Genomic DNA, 23859 nt, shown 5'->3' on the forward strand with positions numbered 1-23859 from the left:
GCCGATCACACTTTCATTTCCTCTATGCTTTTTTAAGATTTCTTCTCAATGATTTGGTTGTCATTGTCTGTACTTTGATTTGATCAGTCATTTTTTCAGGTAGCCTACAGCATAACGCAAACACACTGAACAGCTGCCCTACATCAGAACAGAGACTTGGTCCAAAAGCTGAAAAATGCTGCCTTCATAGACAACATATGAATGTAGGAAGGAATCGAAGCATGTCCACATTCAGGTTAACCTCACAACGTGTGTACAGATGTGCATTCATATGTTTTTAAACGCATGGATCTGTGCGCAATCCTGTGCATGTGGTTTGGCAATTGGAAGGATTGAAATGTTGCATATTTGACTATTTACAAACACACAATATGAACTACCTAAGAATAGATTTTTATCTATTCTTAGGAACGTATGACCCACTGGCTCATATCAAACTCTCTTGAGCGATTAACTGCACGGCTCTCTGAAATGTCATTAGGCCTTCTTCGTTGCCCATTGCTCGATCGTATCCTGCAGCGTAAACCTACGCTGCTGCTGGGGGGAAAACTGGTTACTTGCTTCACCTCTGCTTCCCTCACATCTTCCTTGAAAACTGCATACATCTTGCACTCTCTCTCTCTCTCTTCTTTGCGCTTTTTACAGATCTCATGTGAGGGCAGTTAGTTAGGAAACACCGTTACAAGCCAAGCGCTTCGCTGATGTTCTTGATTTTGCATGGATCAATCAGATTAGCCAGAATCAAATTACAGGATGCGCATCCCTGGAACTGACTGGCGCGGCAGGAATCATGTGTTCTGTAATGTTCTCTGAGGACCTTGGAAAGCTGACACCACCCTTTTCAGGTCTCAGTCTTAGGACCTGCTTATATTCCCATGGTTGCATTTTGCAGAGTGTCTTGAGTGGCCCTGTAAACTCACTGAATGACCCCACTATGTTGCGCCACCTTTTTGGGACAAAACAGGTGTTCCAGAGCATAGTCAAACCAATGCTAGGGTTAAGACAGGGTCATCACCACAGGTTCTGACCCCAAGTAAGTGAAGCCGTTATGGTGGTTTGTCACTCGGGGGATCCTTGTTGAATCGGATAACACAGGAAGAACATTTGAAATTGCTGTATTGTTGAGACCACTTTGGGTCTGCTATTGTTCTGCTTTGTGCTCTGGATTGTGGCATGTCATTGTCGTAAATCCAAGATTAAAATAAAGTTGTTTTATGCCCACTCTGAATAACCTTTGGTTTTGGATGAACCACAGTAATATGTCACTTATTCTCTCATTAAGAAGATCATCTTGACATCAGCCCAAACATCAAGCAAGTTAACCTCTCTTGAGGTTAACTCGCCAAATTTTTTCCAAACCAATGGAGGAAAATATCTGCCTCTCCTACAGTAGATTATCGTTCCCATAATTCCTCTTGACTCACATTGACCTCTCAAAGGCAGCAATAGGGTCAGGTGTCAGATTCTGGATGTGCCTCGTCGTTCTCGTCTGCCTAATGATGATGGCAGCCACGGGAAGCAGATCCCAGTGTTATTTTGGCTCGCGATAAAATAGGCCAATAGTTTCACGCCTTTCAGGAACCATGTGTGGAGGATACACCAGAGATGTCCAAAACTCTTTCACTGCTTCTGTATGTCTGGAGAAGAGTCAGCTGCCTATTTAGTCATGCTTGGGGGAATGCATACAGCAGTCTGAGCTGAAGTGTGATTTTTAACATTCTCAACGCTGATAGGATTTCATCCTGTTTTCAGATGGCACTGGTCATTTTTGCTCTACATACTTCATTCTTAAAGATCTCAACATGTACATGCACAGAATGGTTTCAATAGTTTTTGTGTGTATATATAAGAGTAGGGCTGTCATACGATTAATTGCAACCAGAACAAAAGTTTGTGTTTGTAAAATATGTCTTTGTACTGTGCATATCACGATTAATAGTTTCATAGCCCAAGTAAGAAGTTAAAGTGATAGTTCACACAAAAAGAAAAAATTTGTCATCATTTACTCACCCCATTGTCATTTGAAACCTGTATGACTTTCTTCTGCAGAACACAAAAGAAGATATTTAGAAAAAGATTGTTTGGACTCCATTCACTTGCATTGGGTTTATGTTAAAGTCAACATGAAACGGAAGTTGCAAGTGACGACTTTTCCGTATCGTGACGTGTATCCGAGTGGAACGGCTTCTGAAATTAGAAAAAATGTAGGGCGGGGCTTTAATTTGCCCTTCCCTTTTTAATTGGTTTGTTGTAAATTGAGCTTGGAGGTGAGGGCTTAAAATGCCTGGCCATTAGACAGTCAGTATAGTCCTACCTCTTTTTGTTGCTCATGCCATGTGGTGAAGAGTTGTTGTTGAGAGGGTTAGAGGAGCTTAACGGTTTTGATTAAAGATTACAAGTGCAAATTAATTTTAAAAAAGCACGAATAAATCATTTATAATAATCACTGCAACTCAGTGTAAAACATTTTCCTGTTTGATTGCATGGTGACTTTAAACTCAACTTCCCACGAAACGCGCACTGATGAAAAATGTTACAGCCCATACTCTTGTTTTTAATGTTCACGTTGGCATTAGTCAACATGATCTGCTAGGATTCCTTTTAGTCTATTATGAATACATTTCCTTGTTTATCTCTGCTTAATTTGAAACTGTAAACCATTTAACTACGAGATTAGCTTTTTATCTTAAGTTTTAACATGACATTATCGGAATGCACAGACCTTTAGATAAAGCTTTGTTTTCCTAGGAATCAAATCGTGGGAATTTACCAAGAAGGAGGCTAATACAGCATGATTTTCCTACGCTGGTCTAATCGGCTTGCGCTGGAATGAAAAGGTTTTGCTGTCTGTTGATCTTGCCCATGCGGTGTGAGCAACACCTTGCATAAGCTTACAGTCAGACAGATAGGCTCTTTGTAAGCGGGAGCTTAAAACCAGCAAGTGACACATGAGAGCTGGGGCCGTCGCTTGACCCTCCAGTTGATTCAGTCCAACTGAAAAGCGCAAGTCGGCCGGATGTCCATATTGAATGTCCCAGATCGGAGGTCTCAAACTCGAATTACACTTGCAAATTTCAGTTATATAAATGTATGTGTGTATTTAACTTTGAAAAATATTTGTGTCCGAGTAGATGTAAAATTAATTCAAGATCAAGTTAAAGGTCAAGCTAAAACCAAAAGAGTGCTCATGTAGTCTTTTACAATCTGAATTGCAGATGTCATACCTATTTCAAGCAGCAGGAAGTTACTTGCACTTATCTGCTGCCTTTGGCATCAGATCCATTGAGAGGAAGCACAGGGGAGCCTTGATATTCTGCTTTACAGGCTTGACCCACGGATATGCCATGTTCAAGAGCCTGTGGCCTTTTCACACGCTGACACTATTCCGAGACTCCCCGCCGTTGATATCGTAACCTTCAAACCCACAAAGGAAGATTCTGTCATCATTTGCTCACCCTTAAGTTGATGCAAACCTGTATAAATGTCATTGTTCTGTTGAATAGAACAGAATGTTTTTTAAAGAATGTGGGAAACTATATGGTTCTAGGACATCATTGACAACCAAAGTGGATTTATTTCCTACTATGGTAGTCAATTGGACCAAAACAGCTTTCTTCCAAATAGCTTCTCTGTGTTCATCAGAACAAAGAAATGTATACAGGGTTGAAACAATTTTAGGGTGAGTTTTGGGTGAACTGTTCCTTTAATATTACATAGCACACACATATTGGGTAAAGTGATCTGGTTTTATGTATACTGTATTTATTAAGAGTCACTATTGAAGAAAATAATGCATCATTTCATCTGCCTAGTCCGCCATTTTGTTAAACTAGGAGCAGTGCATTCTGGGTTTGGCATCCTGTAAGATACTTAGAACTAAATCTGCTATATATTATCTAAAGAGACAGTAATTAAGATGCTCACTAGGTTTTGGAAAAGAACATCGTTCCTCTATGGCTGAAAAGAACAGGTTGAAACCGCACAGCGGTGACACCGGCCCCTATAGCTTTTGGGTTGATTTGAAAGCATCGTGAAGGTTCTGTCTGTCTAGTTTAGGGAGTAATGGCAGAGTTGAGAGACGGCATGCTGGGACTGAGACTCCCTGGCAGAGCTCGGTGAAGGGCAAAAGCTCAGCTGGACCCCATGCCACCTGCTGCTGCGCATGTCAGTCAAGCGGCTGAACTTTCACTCTGTTTGTGTTTTTGGCTGTTGTGCTGCAGGTTTATATAGGGAATAGAGAGACATACATAAACAAATGTATAGTCAGAATGAATAATGACAGATTCTTGTGTATGTGTTCATCCGCATAAAGTCCAAAGATTTATTGAGCTAAATTGTTTGATGCAGCTTGTACGTTTTCTCACAAAAAACGTTTACACCTGCGTCATTGCCGTCTGGTGCGTTTTCGAGTTTTCAAATTCCTGCCAGTTCTACTTTTTTGTTTTGTGTATTAAGCACTCTAATGCGGAAATTATTTACTTCCACGCCAGCTGTGTGCGTCATTTGGCTTGTGTTGCACAGAAAGGGTAAATATTGTAAAAAAAAGTGCATAAATCCTTGAAAGCGGATTTAAAATAGGTTAATGATACGGAAAGACGCACAGCAGACTCCGGTGAGGCACATGGCCTGTCTGCCAGTATTAGACTCGGCGGGGAACAGAAAAACAAGCAGGTGAGAAAAGAATGGAAACGTTTATAGTGCATCGCAATGAAGACTATAAGGAACGCTTTGGTTCATATCTCAAGAGAATTTCTAAATTGTGTTTTTCTTTCTTCTCATTATCCTAAGCTCTGTGACTATTATTTACAGTTTAAACATTTATGGCGATTTTCAGATGAGGTTTTATTTGTGGCATGCTGTCAATTACTACAAACAATAATTCACAAAGTTTACAACAAACATTATACTGTAACTAATGGGCAGGTAAATGATGACTTAAAGGGGCAGTTGGGCCAAAAAAAACTGTATATGACTCTTGCAGTCCTATTTTGAAACACAAAAGATATTTTGAAAACTGTCTATGTGGTTTTGCTCCATACAATGCAAGTCAATAGTGGCCAGTGTTGTTTGGTTTACAGCATTGTGTTTTGCAAAAGAAACTCATACTGGTTTGGAGTGACATAAGGATGAGTAACTGTCCCTTTAAATTATGAATTTAATTATAGATTATAGATTAACAATTACATTCTAAATCCATCCTTTAGAATCCTGAATCAGATTAAGATCCACAATCCGATTTTCCTCAAAATCAGACTAGAAAATGCTAAAAATACTACATTCGTTTACATTATACAGTCTTCGGCACAGACTGCTTCAGTACAGTCTGCTTCACAGAAAATCGGCTCTTGCGAAAAGAACATCTGACAGCAGCTGAGGTGTCATCGACTTCTCATTTCATCATGCTCTCGTGAACGTGATTCGTGCCTCACTCATCTCAATGTTCTTGTGCAGTTAACACATGTTTGGATCAATTCAGCGGAGTCCAGAGTCTGAGTGCTGTGGACCAGGCCATTTCTGACCCACTCCTCCATTATATTCTTTGGCTCTATCTGAACCACAGCTGCGCACGGACGACATTGAGCAAAAGTTGCAAATTAAAACAGAAGTGGTGATGGAGAAAGAGGAAAAGAGAGAAAGAAGCGCTCATGGACTTTTAGAATAAATGAATGAACATTGGAGATGGCTATAGGTCTGAAATAGAGAGAATAAGGTGGACCCATTTCTTAGCAACTTCGAATGATGAGTGAATTTAAAATAATTACCAGGAATATATATCCCTTATTAGGAATTGAAATATTCCTATTTTGCTTTTATAACGTGTCCCTGCAACAATTTAATTGTAACAATTTAAAGCAAATTTTGTCGTCTTTATTTGCGTGTTATTTATATATATATGTCATTGCTGTTTAGTTTTCCTTGACACATTTTTTATAAATGCTATCCCACTTTGTTGAACGGTGTTAAATAATGCCTGATGAGTTTTTAGTTTACAATTTATACATCTTTGACCTAGGCTAGGACCAGGCTGTTCTTCTTACATTTTATCCCACAAATCATGTTGTCATTCCTATAATGAAGTTACCATCTGGTGATTTTTTATTTACTCGCCAAATTGAGTAAATACAATCATTTGGTTTATAGCAAATGTTCACGTTGAGGCCTCCTGGGAGTCTGTAGTTACAGCCAACTTTAATAAACAATGTAATTACATGAACCATTAGTCTGACAACAACCTTCACATATCGCCGCTGTCCTTCCTAAACCTAAAGAACTTTTTAAATGATCAAACACTGTTTTGACAATGTTTACAAGCACGTTTTAATACTTTGTATTGCTTAGATAGCGAAACCTAGCGACAGACATAAAGGGTTACTAATACTGATCATTTATGGCAAAAAATCTAAATGATCAAATATGGTGATACGAGATTTCATAAGGACAGCAGCGATAAAGTCATGTTACCCTCTTTATTTCAACACGTTTTATTTACATTTGTCATTGAATCACCCTCTGTTAGTACCACTTAAGATTTTGCAGAAGCATGCCACACATCATTTTCATGCACCGTTTTTCCACCACATGGTAGAACATCATGTTCCCGTTTAACATTGTGCATGTTCTTTCTTATCTCTTTTTTTGTCCCACACATAAACGAGTTTGATTGTGAAGCAACAGAAGGAGAGGATGTGGTCTCTCTCTGTCATGGTGTGAACAGTTTGTGGTTGGGGGTTGGATTCAACACATCTCAATGAGGTGTCAGCTGGCTGCGTGATATGCCCTACTGATAGCAAAGCTTTTACAGTCGGTGTGCTGTTGACCCTGGTGTTAATCATTGGCTGTTAGATCAGTAGGGTTGTGCATTAAAGCCAAGATAAGCACGATGCTTCAGCATGTGATGGACGGACAGTGTTTTATTGCACTTCTGGATTTCCGGAGCTTTTGGACTTCCGTGCCTTTTTTCCTCACGTTGCTTATGTGGTTATCAGCATGTGTTTGCTTGTAACCTATTTTTTGTTAGTTTGGATTGCAGTCTGGCTTCTGTTCTTTGGTATGTTGCGCGGAAGTGCTGGTGTGAAGTAGATCATATGAGGTCGTTCACCTTTGCAAAGTTTAAACATTGCATAAAACAATTAGTTTTTGGCAAGAATAGATGTTAGGGCTTTTTATACCATTTATACATGAATACATTTACACAAATTATTGACTTCATGGACCATGTTTGCAACAAAAAAGCAATACATTTACATGCATGCAAATGATAAATTAAGGGATAATGCATTTGCTTAATCGTGTAACCTTAATACATCTGTTGCCACTGGGCCACAGCTAAAATGCTTTTTACTGAATTGTAGTATTTTTCTAATCCCACTAAAACGGTTTATTTTCTCCATCACTGCATGACCCCCACCCATGGTGCTCTTAGCCAACGGAAGGCAGTAATAATCAGTTACCCACGGGGAGGACTGTGACATCAGTTACTCAAAGACAGCCAAATTTAATTTCCTGCCCTCCATCCGCCACGTAATGCCATGTTAATGGTTTCCTGCTCTGAAACATTACGGCTGCCACGGCGAGCCTCAATTTGTATCTGCTATGAGCAGTATAACCATGAGCCAACCTGAGCCAGCCAAGATTTTCTTGTTTTTTTCTGCCATGCATTATGAGTTACTGACTTTCCTGTAGCTCAGTGGTAAGAGCATTGTGTTAACAACGCAAGGTTGTGGGTTTGATCCCAGGGGATTGGAGATACCTATGTATAAATGTATGGGATAATGCAGTGTAAGTCGCTTTGGATAAAAGCGTCTGCCAAATGTAAATGTAAGAATGTAAGACCCGTCTTCTCATTATAACAAAATCTTCACTTTCGTTTGATCTATCTTTAACTGGAATGGTTTAAATGTCATATCAAATTGTGTATTGCTGTAAATGATATGAAAGAGAACTCGAATATTCATTTATAATATAATAAATACTGAAACATATGATTTTATTGACATTAAATTGTATTATTATTCTTAAATTTGTGCAAAAAATACTGGATTCCTTTACATTGATTTCAATCGTTGACATGTCTTCTCTCAGTATTTAAGATATCAATGTTTTATTTTTCACAGAACATTCTTTACATTTTGTATAATAGTTTTTATGTAACAAACAGTAAATCACAAAAATGGGGTTTTACAGGCAGGGTCACATTTGAACAGTAAAAAACATTCACAGCATGACATAACATAACACAAGGATGTTGGTTATGTTGTGTCATACATGGATGTATAAATAAAAGATTTGTTCTGACTTGTGACCTGCAATCATATCCTTGGTATTTGAGTCATCAATGTTTATAGTTCCTGAATTCATGTTCACGATATGCAAATTACGCAAGCCTCGGATTTACTTTAATTTTTACAAGCTAAACTTGATTTAGTGTCTGTATTTTTGTCTCCTATATAAACAGTGGCATTTTACCTAAGGAGAGTGAACTTCTGATCCTGTTTTTATGTTCGAATTACAACAATAGCACATTAACTGCAACTTTTAGACCTAACCTTCAGTTATCTCTCAGTGACTCATATTTGCCAGGTTTTAAAGGGCAAAATTTCCTCCAACACATCCGGAGATGTCACTACCACCACCACCACCACCTACAATCCAGCCTATGTTTATCCTCACCGGCATTCCAGGCAACAGGGTGCAAACCGTAACAAAAGACTCCGCGTCCCAGACAAAACCTGCACGCGACGAACACATTGTTATTAAATGCGGGGTTTTTCCATCACGACTTTGCCGAGCATCCTGAGTTATAAGCCCTCGAATATACGTGAATAGCGGCGTTTGTATGCACTAGAATGTGCTTAATGGGGAAATGATTGACATGATACCTACTGGAAGAAAAGGGGAAAGTTAGTTATTTTCGTTTGAGTGACGCAAAAAACCTCACCCGTCAAATAGAAACTCTTTCAACTTTTGCGCGGGGGAAGCGGTTGACACAGGTTCATGGCAATCAGGCCGCCCGATTCACGTCATGACATCGTCTGCTGTGTGTTCCCATCTTTGATCGCATCTGTAATTTGCTCGCATCTGTAATTTACTCGCGCAAAACGCAAAATTTTGGTGTGAACCCAGCATAAGTCATACATATTTTGCCTTTGGGTGTGGTTTGAGTCATTTAGTTGTGTAACTGTTTCAGACCCTGTTTACACTTGTATTTGTGTCGTAAAACCTGGGACAGATTTCAAGAAATGGATGTTTGTACCACAATCTTTGCGATTTAGAAGTTAACCCAAATTTTGGACCATTACGAGGAACGTAGGTGTACCCGCATGTGTGTTTGTGAGCGCCTGATGACTCATCCAATATGTGAGACCTGAAATTGTGCCTACGATAGGAATTGGGTCAGAATGAAGCTTCAACAATGTAAAGATGCCTTTTCTTCCTCACTCAATGGCATGTGATCCCGTTCCAGCAGTTGTATTCTTTAAATATAATAATATAAAGACTCCATTAATGATATTACTCTGGCCTGTGGTATTTTTAATCCATTCTCTTTGATCTAGATTGATGAAGTTGGTTTGTCATTACAGACCGCTTTGCATAAGAGAGTTATATCATATTTTGTGGCCCTCAGTTTCAGCTTACCGGTCGCTATCAGCCGTTCATCTCGTTCTGCTTAAAGCTCAGGGAGAGGATATCAACACTGATCTGCGGGTTCATTGCTCTGTTTGGTTACGTGCCGTTCTTGATGAGGGCACGCACTTCAGCCACAATTGAAATGTGACATAACTACTTGGTCACAGAGCTTGTTGCGAAAAGGGTGCCGTTTCGCTGTGTCTCTGGAAACGGATATTTATCTACCCCGAAGCAAGTGTGTGGGCGAGTGTACTGCGTTGGAAAAAGGAAGCGTCTGCTTCCCCCGCCACAGAATGCGGGTGCCATCTCTGATATTCCAGCTTTGTGTTTAAATCTTTTCATCTGAAAAAATAACCAAGCGGTAGTGCTTTTGAAGACTAGGTTCAGGGTTTGTGCATACGTGCCTTTGTGTGTGTTTTTGTTGCGTCGTAGTGTGTGTTACTCATTTAGGGACAAAGACCTAAGCCTGAGCACCAAAGGAAGAACGAAACTTCTTTGCACCTATCATCTTTTGTCTGAAGTTCATGGTGCCCCAGACAGCTGCGGGTCCTGGTCCCCTGACAGGATGTGGCCTACATTCAACGTGACAAGTGTAGGTTTCACTTTTCCACTAGGCCAGCCAGCAAGATGGGGTCAACTACACCCGCGTTGTAAAAGAGTGGCTAGCAAAAATAGCTGACATCTCAATGTCCGAAGTAGGACGTTGACAAATATAATCATGTTACATAGCAGTGTTGTCATATCCTAACTGCGGTGGATTTGGTTTTTAATTAGAGTTATTTTTAAAGAGTTAAGGCCATTGCACATTGAGTCTGAAATTTGCGGTCGGAATTTCCGCAATCACATTTAAACACTGCCGATCCAATATTTTCGTCTGTCATTGCTCATTTGGCATTTTTCGCATTTGTATTTAGCCTTTTGAGAGGTGTTTTGTAAAGTAAAATATAAAGAGAGTGTGGCAAATGAGTGTGTAACTGCTTGATAAATCTGGTATGTAATGATTTTCTAACCATGTTGCCAAATGCAAGAAGACCGTACCTCAACATTTAAAATCTGGGAGACCCACAGGGTTTTGGGGTTCCCGGGGCTGTTCTACTCCTAGCCACACCTCCTATTCCGCAAACAAACCAATCATATCAGAGGCCTGGAACATTTGTGATTGGCGGGAGAAAATGTATTACTGTAGTTTCACCGGAGAAATAACAAAACGGATGGATGGTTGTGAAAAACGGGAGTGTTGACAGGTATTCAAGAAACTGCAGGCAGAGAGTGAGGAAATCTTACCTAGCGAGGTATTGCCACTGGAAAGAAGCAAGGGATGAAAGGCGATAATGAAAGAGCGAATGCATGGTCAGCTGTATTATTTTGCTATTTCTTTCGCAACAGATGAATTAATACGCATCGGACTAAATGTGCAATGTTTCGGTGCGTCACAAAATGTTGGGATTTAACCAATACGAAAAAACGTATACGAAAATGTGTAAACACCTTTAGTTTTCCCAAATATAAAATTGTGATGACGTTTATTACCCTTATGTCATTCAAAACTTGAAAGAATTTTTTTATGAATGTCCAAGTGCCCATACAATGGAAGTCAATGTTGTTTGGTTATCAACATTCTTCAAAATATCTTCTTTTGTGTTCTGCAAAAGAAAGTCATACAGATTTGGAATGACATGAGGATGAGTAAATGATAGATTTTATGATACATAAGTATATATTAAGTAAAAGTAAGTCTAATAGTAATCGCACTGTAAACGAACATTTTCTGGTCCCAAAAATAAGTCTCTGTAGAGCTAATGAGAATGGAAATAAGTGGAATAAGCTGATGGTTCCTCCTAAAGCAATACGATTCCCTGTGAGTAGTGCAGGAAGTGTAGGACACGTGCACGCTAATATGAAACTTAATCCGTCCAGTGACCGAGGCCAGATACTAGTTTAAACCCCATTAGCCAGCCTTTAGTAGATACTTCACACACAGCCTCTGATCTTCAAAACGCTTTTAAAGAAAAGATAGATGGAGAAAGAGTCTAAAATTGACATATTAGCAAAGGATAAGGGTATGAGGAGGCTAGAAGGTCAAACGTGTTAATGCCTTTAGCTCACTTTAATGGCATTACATACAATCATGGTGTGACAGAAATATTTTCTTCCAACACGAGATCAGATCAGTCAGCAGTATGTTAGACGTGAGGGGGTTTATATTTGGACTGCTGGGATCGATCATATGACTTTTTTTCAATAAAAAGATAACCCTACTGGGACTTTTTTTCACTCCTGTATATTACTTTATTTGGACATTTCTTACAACCACACTGGCATTGGTCTAATTATAGCCTTCCGTGAGGGTTAACAAGCAAATTAAAGGGTGTCTTCCTTCTTTTCTCAATGAGTTTAGATGAGTATGAGTGGACACGACTTGGGTCGCTCTGATCTTTTCAAGTATCCAATCATTATGCTCCATTCCCGGGTGTTCAATGAAGAACGGTGCGATATTTCAAAGGGTAGTCAGGCTTTTCTGTGTTGTCGAGGGAGCTCATAAATATTCCCAATGGCCCGGTGAAGTACCTGTTTAGCGGCCAGCCATCTTGTTGACATAAATTATAGCCAGACAACCATAAAGACCATCGGTTTGGCCTCGGAGCTAAATTAATACATTCAAACTGTAATGGCCCACCTGTGCCCACTTCAGACTCACTGAACTAAGTGCACACACTGTACACAACCATTGTTAATAATAAGGTGCAAAATGCTTTTTTCTCTCATTTGCTGTATGAAAACCAGAAAGGGAGAGACTTCAAACGTATTTTTATTTTCACCTATTGTTTACAGTGTCACTAAGGTACCGGAATGTGGTTGTAACTCTCTCAGACTTGGAAGCAACCCCGGTACCTTGTTGCCATGGAAACTGGTGAAGAGGTCAGTCATCATTGGCTGGTGCCAAACAGAAATAGGCTTGTTTTTTGTCTTGCCTAAGCTAGATGTCAACGAGTTAGAGACACAGGGTCAAATTTGACCTTTCCATATTCTCCGGCTCGGTGTCACGGCTATTTCCCAACTTTTCAAATGTGGTCTGTCAATATCCCCGCGGATGAACGTTTGATTGGCAGATAAACTAGCTCCAGAATCCTCAACTTTTCTGCCCGATTTCATTTTGATTTCCTATGTTAAAGGAAGCATCAAAGAAAAAAGAGGGCAGAACAACATAAACGGAAGAAGATACAAAGTTCAGAGTGTGTAGCTGAGCATGAAGCGTGTAAATGAGGCTAGCAGATGTTCCCCAGATGTTGTTGGTGGGTGCCGGAGGACCCCAGAATTGGCCCTTGCACACACTGACAGCTTTGTTCACCTCCTCCCTCATCTTCTCCCCTCCCCTCCCGGGCCACGATACTGTCTCCCAGTCCTGATCTTTGAAGTCTGGACACTGCACAGGAAGCGAGGGGCTGCAATCGATTTTCTTCCTGCATTAGGGCAGGAATGTATGAACCTCCCCAAATCTGTGGGTTGGAGCAGGTCAGGATTCTGGTTGTCTGTATGGTCGGGTCAGGGGCCCATAGATGGATTCCAGGCATCTATTGAGTCTTAATATAGGAAATTGGTAAAGATTTTGTTTTTAAGAAACTTCTGGGTTTTTTTCTTGTTTAAAAATGTATAGGAGAATTTAGCAAACAGTCAGAAACATGTTTAGGTGCCTAATTAAACACTAAACATAGTATACATTTACTAAATGCTGTCATAATATTAAATTCAACTGTCCCGATATTTATTAAATTACTGCTTAAACGTTTTCAGTTGTGTTTTTATGTTTACATGTACTGTCCCTAGAAAGAACACATGATCCTTATCCAAACTAAACTGAGCATAAATTTACCAAACACTACCATCAAATTGAATTCACCTGTCCCGATATTTATTACATTATTGATTATGGGTTGTGTTCCACAGAAATAAGTGTCTCTAGAATATGCATACGGTTTATGTGTTTCTTTATATTGTACTCACTATATCTGTGTTTCTTTTTTTTGATTTCTCAGGATGTAAGAGACGATGACACAGCGACAACCAGATGTAGAGATCAACATAGCTCAGGTACCGGTTTGGGTCCAGCTCGGACTCATACGCAACACCGAGAGGAAGAATGCGGAGAAGATGAAGTAGGATTTGCACATGGCACGTCAACCTCATTAGAGAAGCGCTCTGGCATCCCATCTTACCTTACTAGCACTCTTGAGAACATTGTACAGCAGCTAGACATTTTGACCCAGGTGAGCCACTTGTAGGTCATTTTAGTCTGTATAGTTCTTACTTATTTTCTTTAAACAACAAAAGTTCCAGGCCTCTGATTTCATTCGCTGGGTGACGGAATAGGAGGTGTGGCTAGGAGTGGAGTTACACAAGTGTTTGCATGCAAAGCTGAATGTTTGGTTGGTAAAAAATACACAAACTTGATATTTTTTGTCTTTACATAACCTTTTAAAAACAAACGGTGTCACACAATTGTGTTTTTCTACCTTCATAACACTGACCACTGAATAAATCTAAATTGTTATATTTTGTCTCTTAGACTGTTGCTGTCCTTGAAGAGCGCCTGACGTTGACAGAAGACAAACTGAGGATGTGCCTGGACAACCAGGCCCACCTTTTGCAGCAGAATCACCAAGTGGACCAATCCGATGAAGAAAGAGAAACGGAGGGACCATTTGTGTGAGAGACCCCACCCTTCCCCACCCCAGCCACGGTGGTCCTTACTTCAATGATGACTTCCTCTGGTCTGCAGAGGAGGGGGTGCACCAAAAACCTTTTCTTCTTATGCTCACTTGTTCCCTTCAATTTAGCTTAAAGACATCCAGCTGTGTCCTTTTAAATGAGCACACTGGACTTTTAACAGTGCAGGAAAGAGCACGAAAGAGGGAAGGGCTGGAGGGGGATTTGAGGGACCCCCAAAAAAGTCCCAGTAAGGACAGTTGCAGCTGACACAATATCCCGATTCCTTTTTAGACAGCAACATGGATGGCTATGCTGAAGACATATCAGGAAAGAGACAGACTGTGTCTCTTTTTTTACACAGGCACATTTTGTACAATCTGTCCAAACTTGTTTGTTTGTGTCTGCAGCATCACATGCATCATGTATATAAATAAAGTCCATTATGAACGCATTGCAATCTAACTTGTGCCTCTGGTGTGTTTGTGCGCCAGGCAGCATGAATGGTTTGTGTTTGTGAAAGAGAGACTACGTAAGTGTCCTCAGAGACACTCGCTGCCTTGTTTACAGATACTCTTAATAAGCCGCAGCCTTGTGGCTTTCCTCTAGGTGGAGGTCAGACGGAAGCAGGGCCAGGCGGTGCTTGTTTGCTTTGGGTACTGCATCCTCTTGCACTCTACCTTGCTCTTTACAACAGTCTGACATGAAATCCTACACACGAGCAGTAAAAACTGATCAAGTAAACTTCTGTAATAAAACCTAGCTAGCTTAAGACATTATCTTGTCTGCCTCATACAGCAAGTGATCGATCTTAAAATGCTCTACATTTTATCCACACACCGAAAAACAAAAGCAGCTATTCTACAACTGTCCTGTTATTGTGCCTTTTCGGATTGGCAAAACCATTCTAAATATCCAACAGAAGTAGCGATACACCGTGTACCTCTAAAAATGTCCAATTTTGAATTAAAAAATAAAAGTAGTAAATTGAAATGAATACATTCAAAATGAAAATTAATAAAAGTTATAAATTGTAAGTAAAATGAAAATTCATACAATGAATATTAAAAGAATACATTAATATTAACATTAACATGTAAATAATAATAATACAACCAAATTTAGTCTAAGAAGCCAACAATAACCATGGTCTGTTTTTAAATGTTATATCAAATATTATCATAATAAAGTCATACTAATAGTTTATTTATATATTGAACAAAGATTTTTACAAAATGTGCTTCCTTGGTGTATTCTTAAAAGTCATATTCATAAATAAGTGACTATTGTATTTATTGACTTAATTGTAAACTGAGTTTGTGATTCCTCTCTGCAGGCTTTCATAAACACACACATTCAGCATGCGACTGTTGTTGTTGCAAATTACAATTACATGTCTATCCACTTCCTCTGGCATGCACTCATACAGACGGCAGGTGTGTTTGTGACCTCTCTCTGAAAGCAACAAATGTCCTCACAACACTGGGTTTGCTGCTCGTAAATCCAAATAATGGAAACGTATGCACGTGCGCCTGTGTAAAAACAATTGTGTTTGGCTGCATTCTCGAAAATGTGCCTGTGCGTGTGCAGTTTCTTGCGAGGCCCCCATATGGTAAAGCGTTTGCTTGCTTGCAAAGCAAAGACAAGGTAAACATTATCTTTCACCCCCCACAGACATCAGAGGATCGCACTTCCTACCATTAGCCAGGTCTGGTTGGCACGGAATCAGAGAATTGGGAGGAAATTCCCTTTGTCCTTCTGCTTTAGGAAAGAACAGGTTAAGGAGGTGGAGAGGCATTAAAGCAGAATAAAAAAAACAACCCGTTCATGTTCTACGCTGACACCTGCATGCAGTCGTCCTGCTCTGTGTTTATTTAGACGACTCTTGTTCATAGGTTTTCCCGTTTAACAAAAGTCGTGGGTTGAGAAGGAAAGTTTAAATATGGATGAACACCTGTTGTGGGTTGGTTTTAACGTTTTGGGATCTGATTTTGTGTTTAAAAACTCTTGTCAGAAGATCTGTGTGTATGATCTCAGCGAGCACAAAGACCTTTAGAACCTGCTTTCATCTGCAATTGGAGGTGTTCTTGCACCTGATTTATTGTGTGGGGTGTTTCCCCAACCCAGATGTCTTAAAGTTATTTATGGCGGATGCATAACTCCAACATAAATTCCAACCACATGAAGAAAGTTTAAATCACTTTTTTTGAAAAACAAATTTTATGCAGTTTCGTCCCATCACCATAATTGTACCATAATAGCATTTTTATTTGAGTTGGATAAAGTAGAGCATATCACATTTCTTGCATTTACATTTGCATTCATTTATTTTGTATGGATGTAAGAATATCAAAATCTCACTGCATAAAAGTCTATGGTACGATATTAATGGCAATATTTCAAATGACATGTCATGATTTTGATGCATGCCATAAACATCATCTTTTCTTTTACCTCTAATCATAATTGTTGCTTAGAGGTATGGTATGTCAAATAACCTTAACATCCCTTTTAATATAATAAAGTAATTGCACCAGATGGACCTTGACAAAGGAAATATCTTTTTCCAACATTCCCTTTGTCAGTACCAGAAGACCTATCGTTTCATATAGTCATGTGACCACGATAATATTGAGACAATTTTGCTATTGCAATAACACTATAACGATAATATTGTTACAACCCTATTATTTCGCATTTTTTCATTTATCCAACTCAAGATCATTTATCTCAACACATAAATATTCTTGAGAATTTTATATTTTGTCTGAGGAGCCAAGAATAAGCTTAGTCTACAAAGCTATGTTTATATTACAATAGTCAATTAGTTATTACCTTATAGCCACTAATATTTAAAATTATATGTTACATATATATCTATTCTTAAATGAGTAAATATCTTATTATATATATTTATCCAATAATTAAATGTTCAATCTTTTATCCCTGTTATAGCAATTGATAGGATCATTTGTTAGATATTACATTTTCACTTTACGGTTATCATGGCCTAAAGAATTCACGACAACAATATTACCACTATATCTATTTAAATGTTTTTTACAATGTTTAGAGAGAACGTTTGAAACCACTGTGACTCTTAAGGTAACACTTTAAATGGTTGTTGAATGTTTACTGTCATATGCATAGAATTAACACAATATCTGTAATCGTGGTTTTTAATATCACGTTTATTCTCAATACCGATGTATTGTGACAACCCTAATATACACATGATAAAAATACGCCAGGGTCATTGGTCCGATCCCAGGTAATGCACATACTTAGAAAACAAATGTATAGTATAATGCAATGTAAGTCACTTTGGATTAAAGCGTCTGCCAAATGCACACATGTAAATGTAACTATGTCAAAGTGTGAAAACGGCCCTTAAGAGAGGTATTTTAAAAGGTGTGACAAGCTAATGTCCTCTACCATCCCCAACCCATTTATTCCCCCCTTTACTTTTCCCCTAACACCATCTATGGATGTACTTGAAACAAGTCTTTCCTGGCTGCTGAACCTCCCCATGCTGTTATCTCAAGCTGTGTTTTTTTTAAGCCCGGCACCTTTTGAAGTCAAGCCCTTGCACGGCCCGTAGCAAATCCTTTGACCCTGAGTATGTAGTTGTTTTTTTTATTGAATAACTTGTGTGTGCGCTGAATGGAGATGTAAAGTTCAAAGGGTACGAGGTAAAATGTTTAAAAAAAACTTTTAAAAAAATGTTTTGGTTTTCTTTAATGAACCAACGGCTTTTCTTGTTGTCGTTGATTGTTGACATTTTAGATTAAAGTGGATAGTGGTGATGTTTTACTAAATGTTGTGTCTGTCTTTGTTGTTTTTGTTGTTTTACGTTTTATAAACATGGGAATTACATTTAGTCATTTAGCGGATGCGATTTACAAATGAGGTAAAGTTGGAATGACATGCAGGTGGGAAGAACACTAGCAACACAAAAGGCCATGGGATCAGTTTCCAGGTAATGCACATACTCATAAAAAGGTATAGATAGAATGATGTGTTGGTCACTTTCATTTCCGAAATCTGTTTCAAATCTGTACCCATAGTTAGGAAAATTTGCATTAACCTTAAATTTTACATTCTGTTTCTGTTATACTTTTTCTTTGTTATGGTTACATTTCACAACTTCTATAAAAGAGGGCCCTTTCCCGTAAAGTCTTGTGAACTTCCGGTTTTCATATATGTCTGTTTTTTCTTTCTCTTGTCCATTCAGCCGGAGGAGGAAATGTGGGAACAGACTGTCCCTGCTGCTGATAAGACCGCACGGAACTTCCCACCTTTCACACACGGGACCGGTCCTTTCCACAGAACATGCTGCCGGGGGTCATTGCAAAAGCAAGAACATCCGTCCTGTCTGCCCACAACCTGCTTGAGAAATTTGACCTTGTCAGATGTTATTTACTTTGTACTGTAGAAAAGAGGAACAAAACACCCTTTGGGAAAAAGTGTTTTATTGTGAATTACAACCAGAACAGCTAAAGAGGGGCTTAATCTGAATTCAGCAGTTGGGAATATTAAAGGTCACCCAAATGAAAATTCTATCATCATTTAATCACCCTCATGTCATTTAGCACCTGTATGATTTTCTTTCTTCCGCAAAACACAAAAGAAGATATTTTGAAGAATGTTGGCAACCGAACAACGGCAGAACCCATTCATTTCTATTGTCTGGACAGACACAAAGCAAATGTAAATCAATGGGTAGACCGACTGTCATTGTTCAGTTACCAACATTCTTTCAAATATCTTATCTTGTGTTCTGCAGAAGCATGAAGGTCATACAGAGGGTGAGTAAATGATGATTCTTGGGTGAACTTGGCCTTTAAGATATTGGATCTTAACAGATCCATAACCATCATGTTAAAGTTTTCAAAAATGTATCTAACTTTATATTTGTTTTCAGTCTCAAATATTTAAGTAGTCTAAACTGAGATCCACAAACACAACAGAACAGTTAATTGAAAAAGGGATGGTTCACCCAAATCTCTTTATAGCATCAATGATGTCGCTTCTAGCATCCACGTGCCACCACAGTCATGTGCCACTCAGGAATCCAGGCTGATCTTTACATCTCAATCCCGATGGCTTTTCTCTAAGCAAGACTTTCAGCCTATTCCCATGATGCTCTCCTCGCTGAGAATTGGCAGGTGGCGATATCGGTGTAATCTTCTTGCCTACATTCTGTTTTTGTGTGTGGGGTTGGGTGGATTGGACATGAATGAGGCAGGTTGTTTGTCAATTGATCTATAAGGAGTATATGTGACAGTGAGTCTTCCCTGGCTCAGCCTTCCATCTGGCTTTATTGGATTGGCTGCTTGACTGAGTCTTTAACTTGAACTTGTTGAGAACGTTCACTCTTTCTAGGTCCTTGTTGTGATCTTGTTCTGGTGAGTTTTTCATGTTCTGACTCACTGCAGATAACATGAATTCACAGGGTTTTTTACTTGCACTTACACATTCTATGTGGCTTGATTAATTTGATCATTTCTAAACTTCACAAATAAATTTTTACCCCAAACTTAAATAAATTCTATCAGTATAAAAAAGAAAGCATACACAAATGTATTCTTTTACACATTTTATCATTTTTCTTAAAATTAGGGAAAGAACATTAAAAATCTCATTACTGTAATACAGTAATAAAAGCATTTTGTGTTTTTTATTCAGATAATCATAAACAATAAATGTAAATAGTAGTATTGTAAACTAAATAGTATGCATAATGCATAACTACAAGACAAAGAACAAGAATGTTAAATGTCATAAAAATGCCAAACATGTTAATTTTACAATTTGCCATTTATAAATGCATAATATTATAATCTCTTAATGATTAAATATTTTGTTTTTTAAAGTGAAAACACAGTTTTCAAAAATTTATATTAAAAATCAAACATATATTTTTTTAGATTTACCCCAGTAGATATTACATTTGTTTATTAAACATTCAAAATATAATTGATCACACTGCTTCTATTTTCCTCGCCACACTACTCATGCGAGATTCATAAATATATATATTTGTTTTATAGCACTGCAGTTCTCATCCCACAAAGTATTATCAGACAGTCCGCACTGCATTATACAATGCCCATGTTTCAGACTTCTAGGTTACCTCATTTTCCATGACACATAGAAAGGATAATACATGCTTGGTCCGCTTATGTCATGACTTCCTGTCTGTAAGCGAATGGTCATCAGTCCCACACTGATGTGCAAGTGTGCTATGGGAAGGCGCCGCTAATCCTCAAAAGTGCCAGTAAAGCAGTGTCCTAGAGAACAGAATGCTTTGTGTGTGTGTGTGTGTGTGTGTTCTCGTCTATAATCCTTTCCAGGTGCTCTCGGCCATTCTGGACTCCTCTAATCACTGAGCCTCTCTTTGGGTGGGGTGGTGAGGGGGTGGTACCTGCCAACTGCTGTTTTGGTTTCAGATTAGCTGCTTCCTTAAATCCAGACTCTCGGCCGGATGTCCCAAACCCATCTGTCACCTAGAACGGAGGGAGAGATGATGAGTGGATAGACAAGAAAAAGACAAAAGATTAGTGATGAAAGCCGAGTGTTTTCTATGTGGTGACATCATTTTGTGGTGTTGTACTATGGAGTGGTATTGAGCTGGGACTGAGTGGTGGTATCCTCTCTTTAAAGTTGGATACAGTAAAACCAAATGGCTGTGTTTACATGGATATAATGAATTGTGGGAATGTTTGATCTTTCTTACTTTTACATTTTTATATTTGAGGCCATCAATATGCTAATATTCTAAAGTTTCACTTTATTTTTATATTCAAGAAATCAAGCCCCAACATTTATTGTCTTATTTCAGAAGGTTTCACTCGAGTCCACATCACAATATGGAAAAGACAATCTTTCCTTAACCAATCATTCCTTTGCCACAAATAAGTTTAAAATGAATTTAAGTTGAGGCACTAATGATTCAAAACCATTTCCAAGAAAATACTTCTAAATAGGAAAATCTCCATTTGCTCTCCGTTCAATCTCATTGTGGTCCACTAGAAGCAATTAAGATATTAAAATCTCAATTGGGATTTTTCTTTTGAATGGCATGGCAATTCTCACCTCACATTGTAGGAAATAAACTTCCTGCCATGACCTCTCATGTTCTGCTTTCTTATTCACAAAAACAAAACAGCTTATCTCTCACAAATCCACATCCTGTTTTGAGCCTTAGATGATGAATCAGTCTTTTATGACAAAACCAGTCAAGGCACATTGAATTTAGGGTATTACATGCTTGTTTATTATTCAAAGCTTGAATGCTTGACAAATAAACTCAGGCCTTTTCTTCTATAATACCGTCAGACACATTATTTGTGGCTGTCACATTTGGTCAGCCGGTGTTTGTGCTAAGGTAGTTTTGCATTAAGCAGGTTAAGAATTATTTCCTAATCTCTTAAAGTGCCGTTGCGCACGAGACTGCGTTGGCAGCCCGTCTGGATGATGGGATGACTGCATTTCATATGCAAACGGTCATCCAGCAAGCTGGCAAGAGTTTGTCACAGTTATTTAAGCAGCATGATTTCTGTCTTCGAGCGTTTGCAACCATTATTTTGTGGTGGGATTACCTGGAAGCGTGTTTATATGTGCTTGTAGGGGCCTCTTTGCGGTTGGCTATTACGTGATATATATGATGTCAGACTAATTTTCATTACAGATTCAACAGTGAACCTTAAATTGAGTGTGTTTTTGCTGATTTCTCAATGTATGTGATAATAATGAGCTTATGCATCCAATTCATTTTGTCGATTTAAATGAATGGGAAGGGTTGATTAGTAGTTTTTATATGAATTACGATACCTCCTATATATAGTGTTATTTGAAGTGTTTATGGTGAAGAGCTTATGTTTAAGTTTTAGATGTTTACACAAGTTATATTGTTTAAAAATAACTAGGGCTACACTGTAGAAAAAAAGTATTTTTACAGAACTTTAACAGACTTTTTATTTTAACACAATTTAAAATGGCAAATTACAGAAAAAGAATGCAAATTCTAAAGAAAACGTCAAATTTTACGTAAAAAACTATTTTACAGTATTGTTTTTAATCTATTTTTTACGGTGTAGTGTTCTTAAACGTTGTTTAGTTATATATTTTTATTTGAAAAGTAAAATAGTGTGGTGGATTTTTTGCTGTTATCCTACGCACTTATTAATGATGATGCAGCTACATTATCTGTTCTTTGGTGTTTCAAATTAAATTGGGTTGGTTTGATATTTCTTGTTAATTTGCTTAAACTCATGTTGTAAAGCATTTTCCAGTCTTTGGAATTCATCGAGAGAATAATACATTTTAGTGTGTATGACGAAACAAAAGTTTGTTCCCTGCTAGAACGGCTGAGGTGACTGCCTGAAGACAACCTGCAATATCACCCTCCTTTCTATATTTAATGCATCTGCTCTTTTCCTCTTGTTAAACCGACATCCGCCCGACCACGACAGCTTTAACACCCTTGCATGCTGACAGTGATTTTGACAAGCGACACGGACATCCGCAGGTGCTGCAGGCTGACCCGACTTAGTCTCTTTAATTATTACAGCTTCTGTTTTCCATCAAGTGTTCTGACTAACATCCAGAAGTTCTTAAGCAACTACTGTACAGCTTGACTCATCCGATGATAAACTGCCCTCGGGGGCCCCTTGTCGCAATTGTACAACATAACGTCCAAATTATCAGTATTTACACCCCAAATGTAACAAAGTCGCAACTGCGACCACTACAAGCCTCTCAAAAATCCTGCGCCCCAGTTCTGGTTTAGACATCCAAGTGTAAACTCAACGGAGAGATCTAACACTCTTTTGTTTAAGTAGTGGACTTGTTTAGTCTAGGTATTAAATATAAACTGAACACTACGTCAGTCCGTGAATGCACAGTGTCCCATCCTCTTCTCTTCCATTAGTTCACTTCGGAGACCCTTCAGGGCACTAAAAGTGTGCATGTGACCTGGAGATCACAAAATGAAAATGCCACCTGACCAATTATTTCAACAGATCTAAAGCTGGCAAAACAAAACAAATACTATTGAAGCATTCGGACCAATAACCTTGTGGGTGGTCCTGCAACGAAGCACCTCAGATGTTATGTAACGGGACTGATTTTTGCTTCCTTACACCTCAGTGTAGCGTGACCTTTGTTAGAGACTCCCCTCGAAGTGGTATAAAAGAGACGCGTTGAAATGCTAGTGGGGTGGCTAGGACACAGGTGTACCATTTGAGTTTCTCAGCCTATCGACCATCTCCAACAGTTATCTTGAATAGCACCAGTGTCTTGCTTGGCAAGCTGTTGAAACTCTTTGCGGGTTAACCGCACAATGCACTGGGTCTAATCTACCTGGCTAAAAATGGGCATGTGTTGGACGGACTCAGCCTTAGTGGGTGGTCCGGCCTTGCGAGCAGCTTTTATGTCTTTGTGAAGCGAGGCAAATATATGAACCTTGCCGCTTTTGTATAATTCTCATTACAGATGTGGGGACAGGAACCAACGTTGGCAGGG

General features: G+C 38.8%; 1 protein-coding gene across 4 annotated transcripts in view; it reads left to right on the forward strand.

Annotated features, from left to right (window-relative positions):
• poc1b (POC1 centriolar protein B) overlaps positions 1-14794 on the forward strand; it is a 25826-nt gene extending 11032 nt beyond the window's left edge. For 3 of the 4 annotated variants that reach the window (XM_079449883.1, XM_079449881.1, XM_079449880.1), the window contains 2 exons: positions 13662-13892; positions 14192-14794. In XM_079449883.1, coding sequence (XP_079306009.1) covers positions 13662-13892; positions 14192-14335 — 375 coding nt within the window. In that variant the 3' untranslated portion in view covers positions 14336-14794. Of the gene's footprint in view, positions 1-13661; positions 13893-13995; positions 14052-14191 lie in introns of all 4 variants that reach the window. The other variant, XM_079449882.1, reaches the window with a different exon arrangement.
• The last annotated feature ends 9065 nt before the right edge of the window (positions 14795-23859 follow it).

The sequence above is a fragment of the Barbatula barbatula genome (assembly GCF_947034865.1).
Source record: "Barbatula barbatula genome assembly, chromosome: 25".
NCBI lineage: Eukaryota > Metazoa > Chordata > Actinopteri > Cypriniformes > Nemacheilidae > Barbatula > Barbatula barbatula.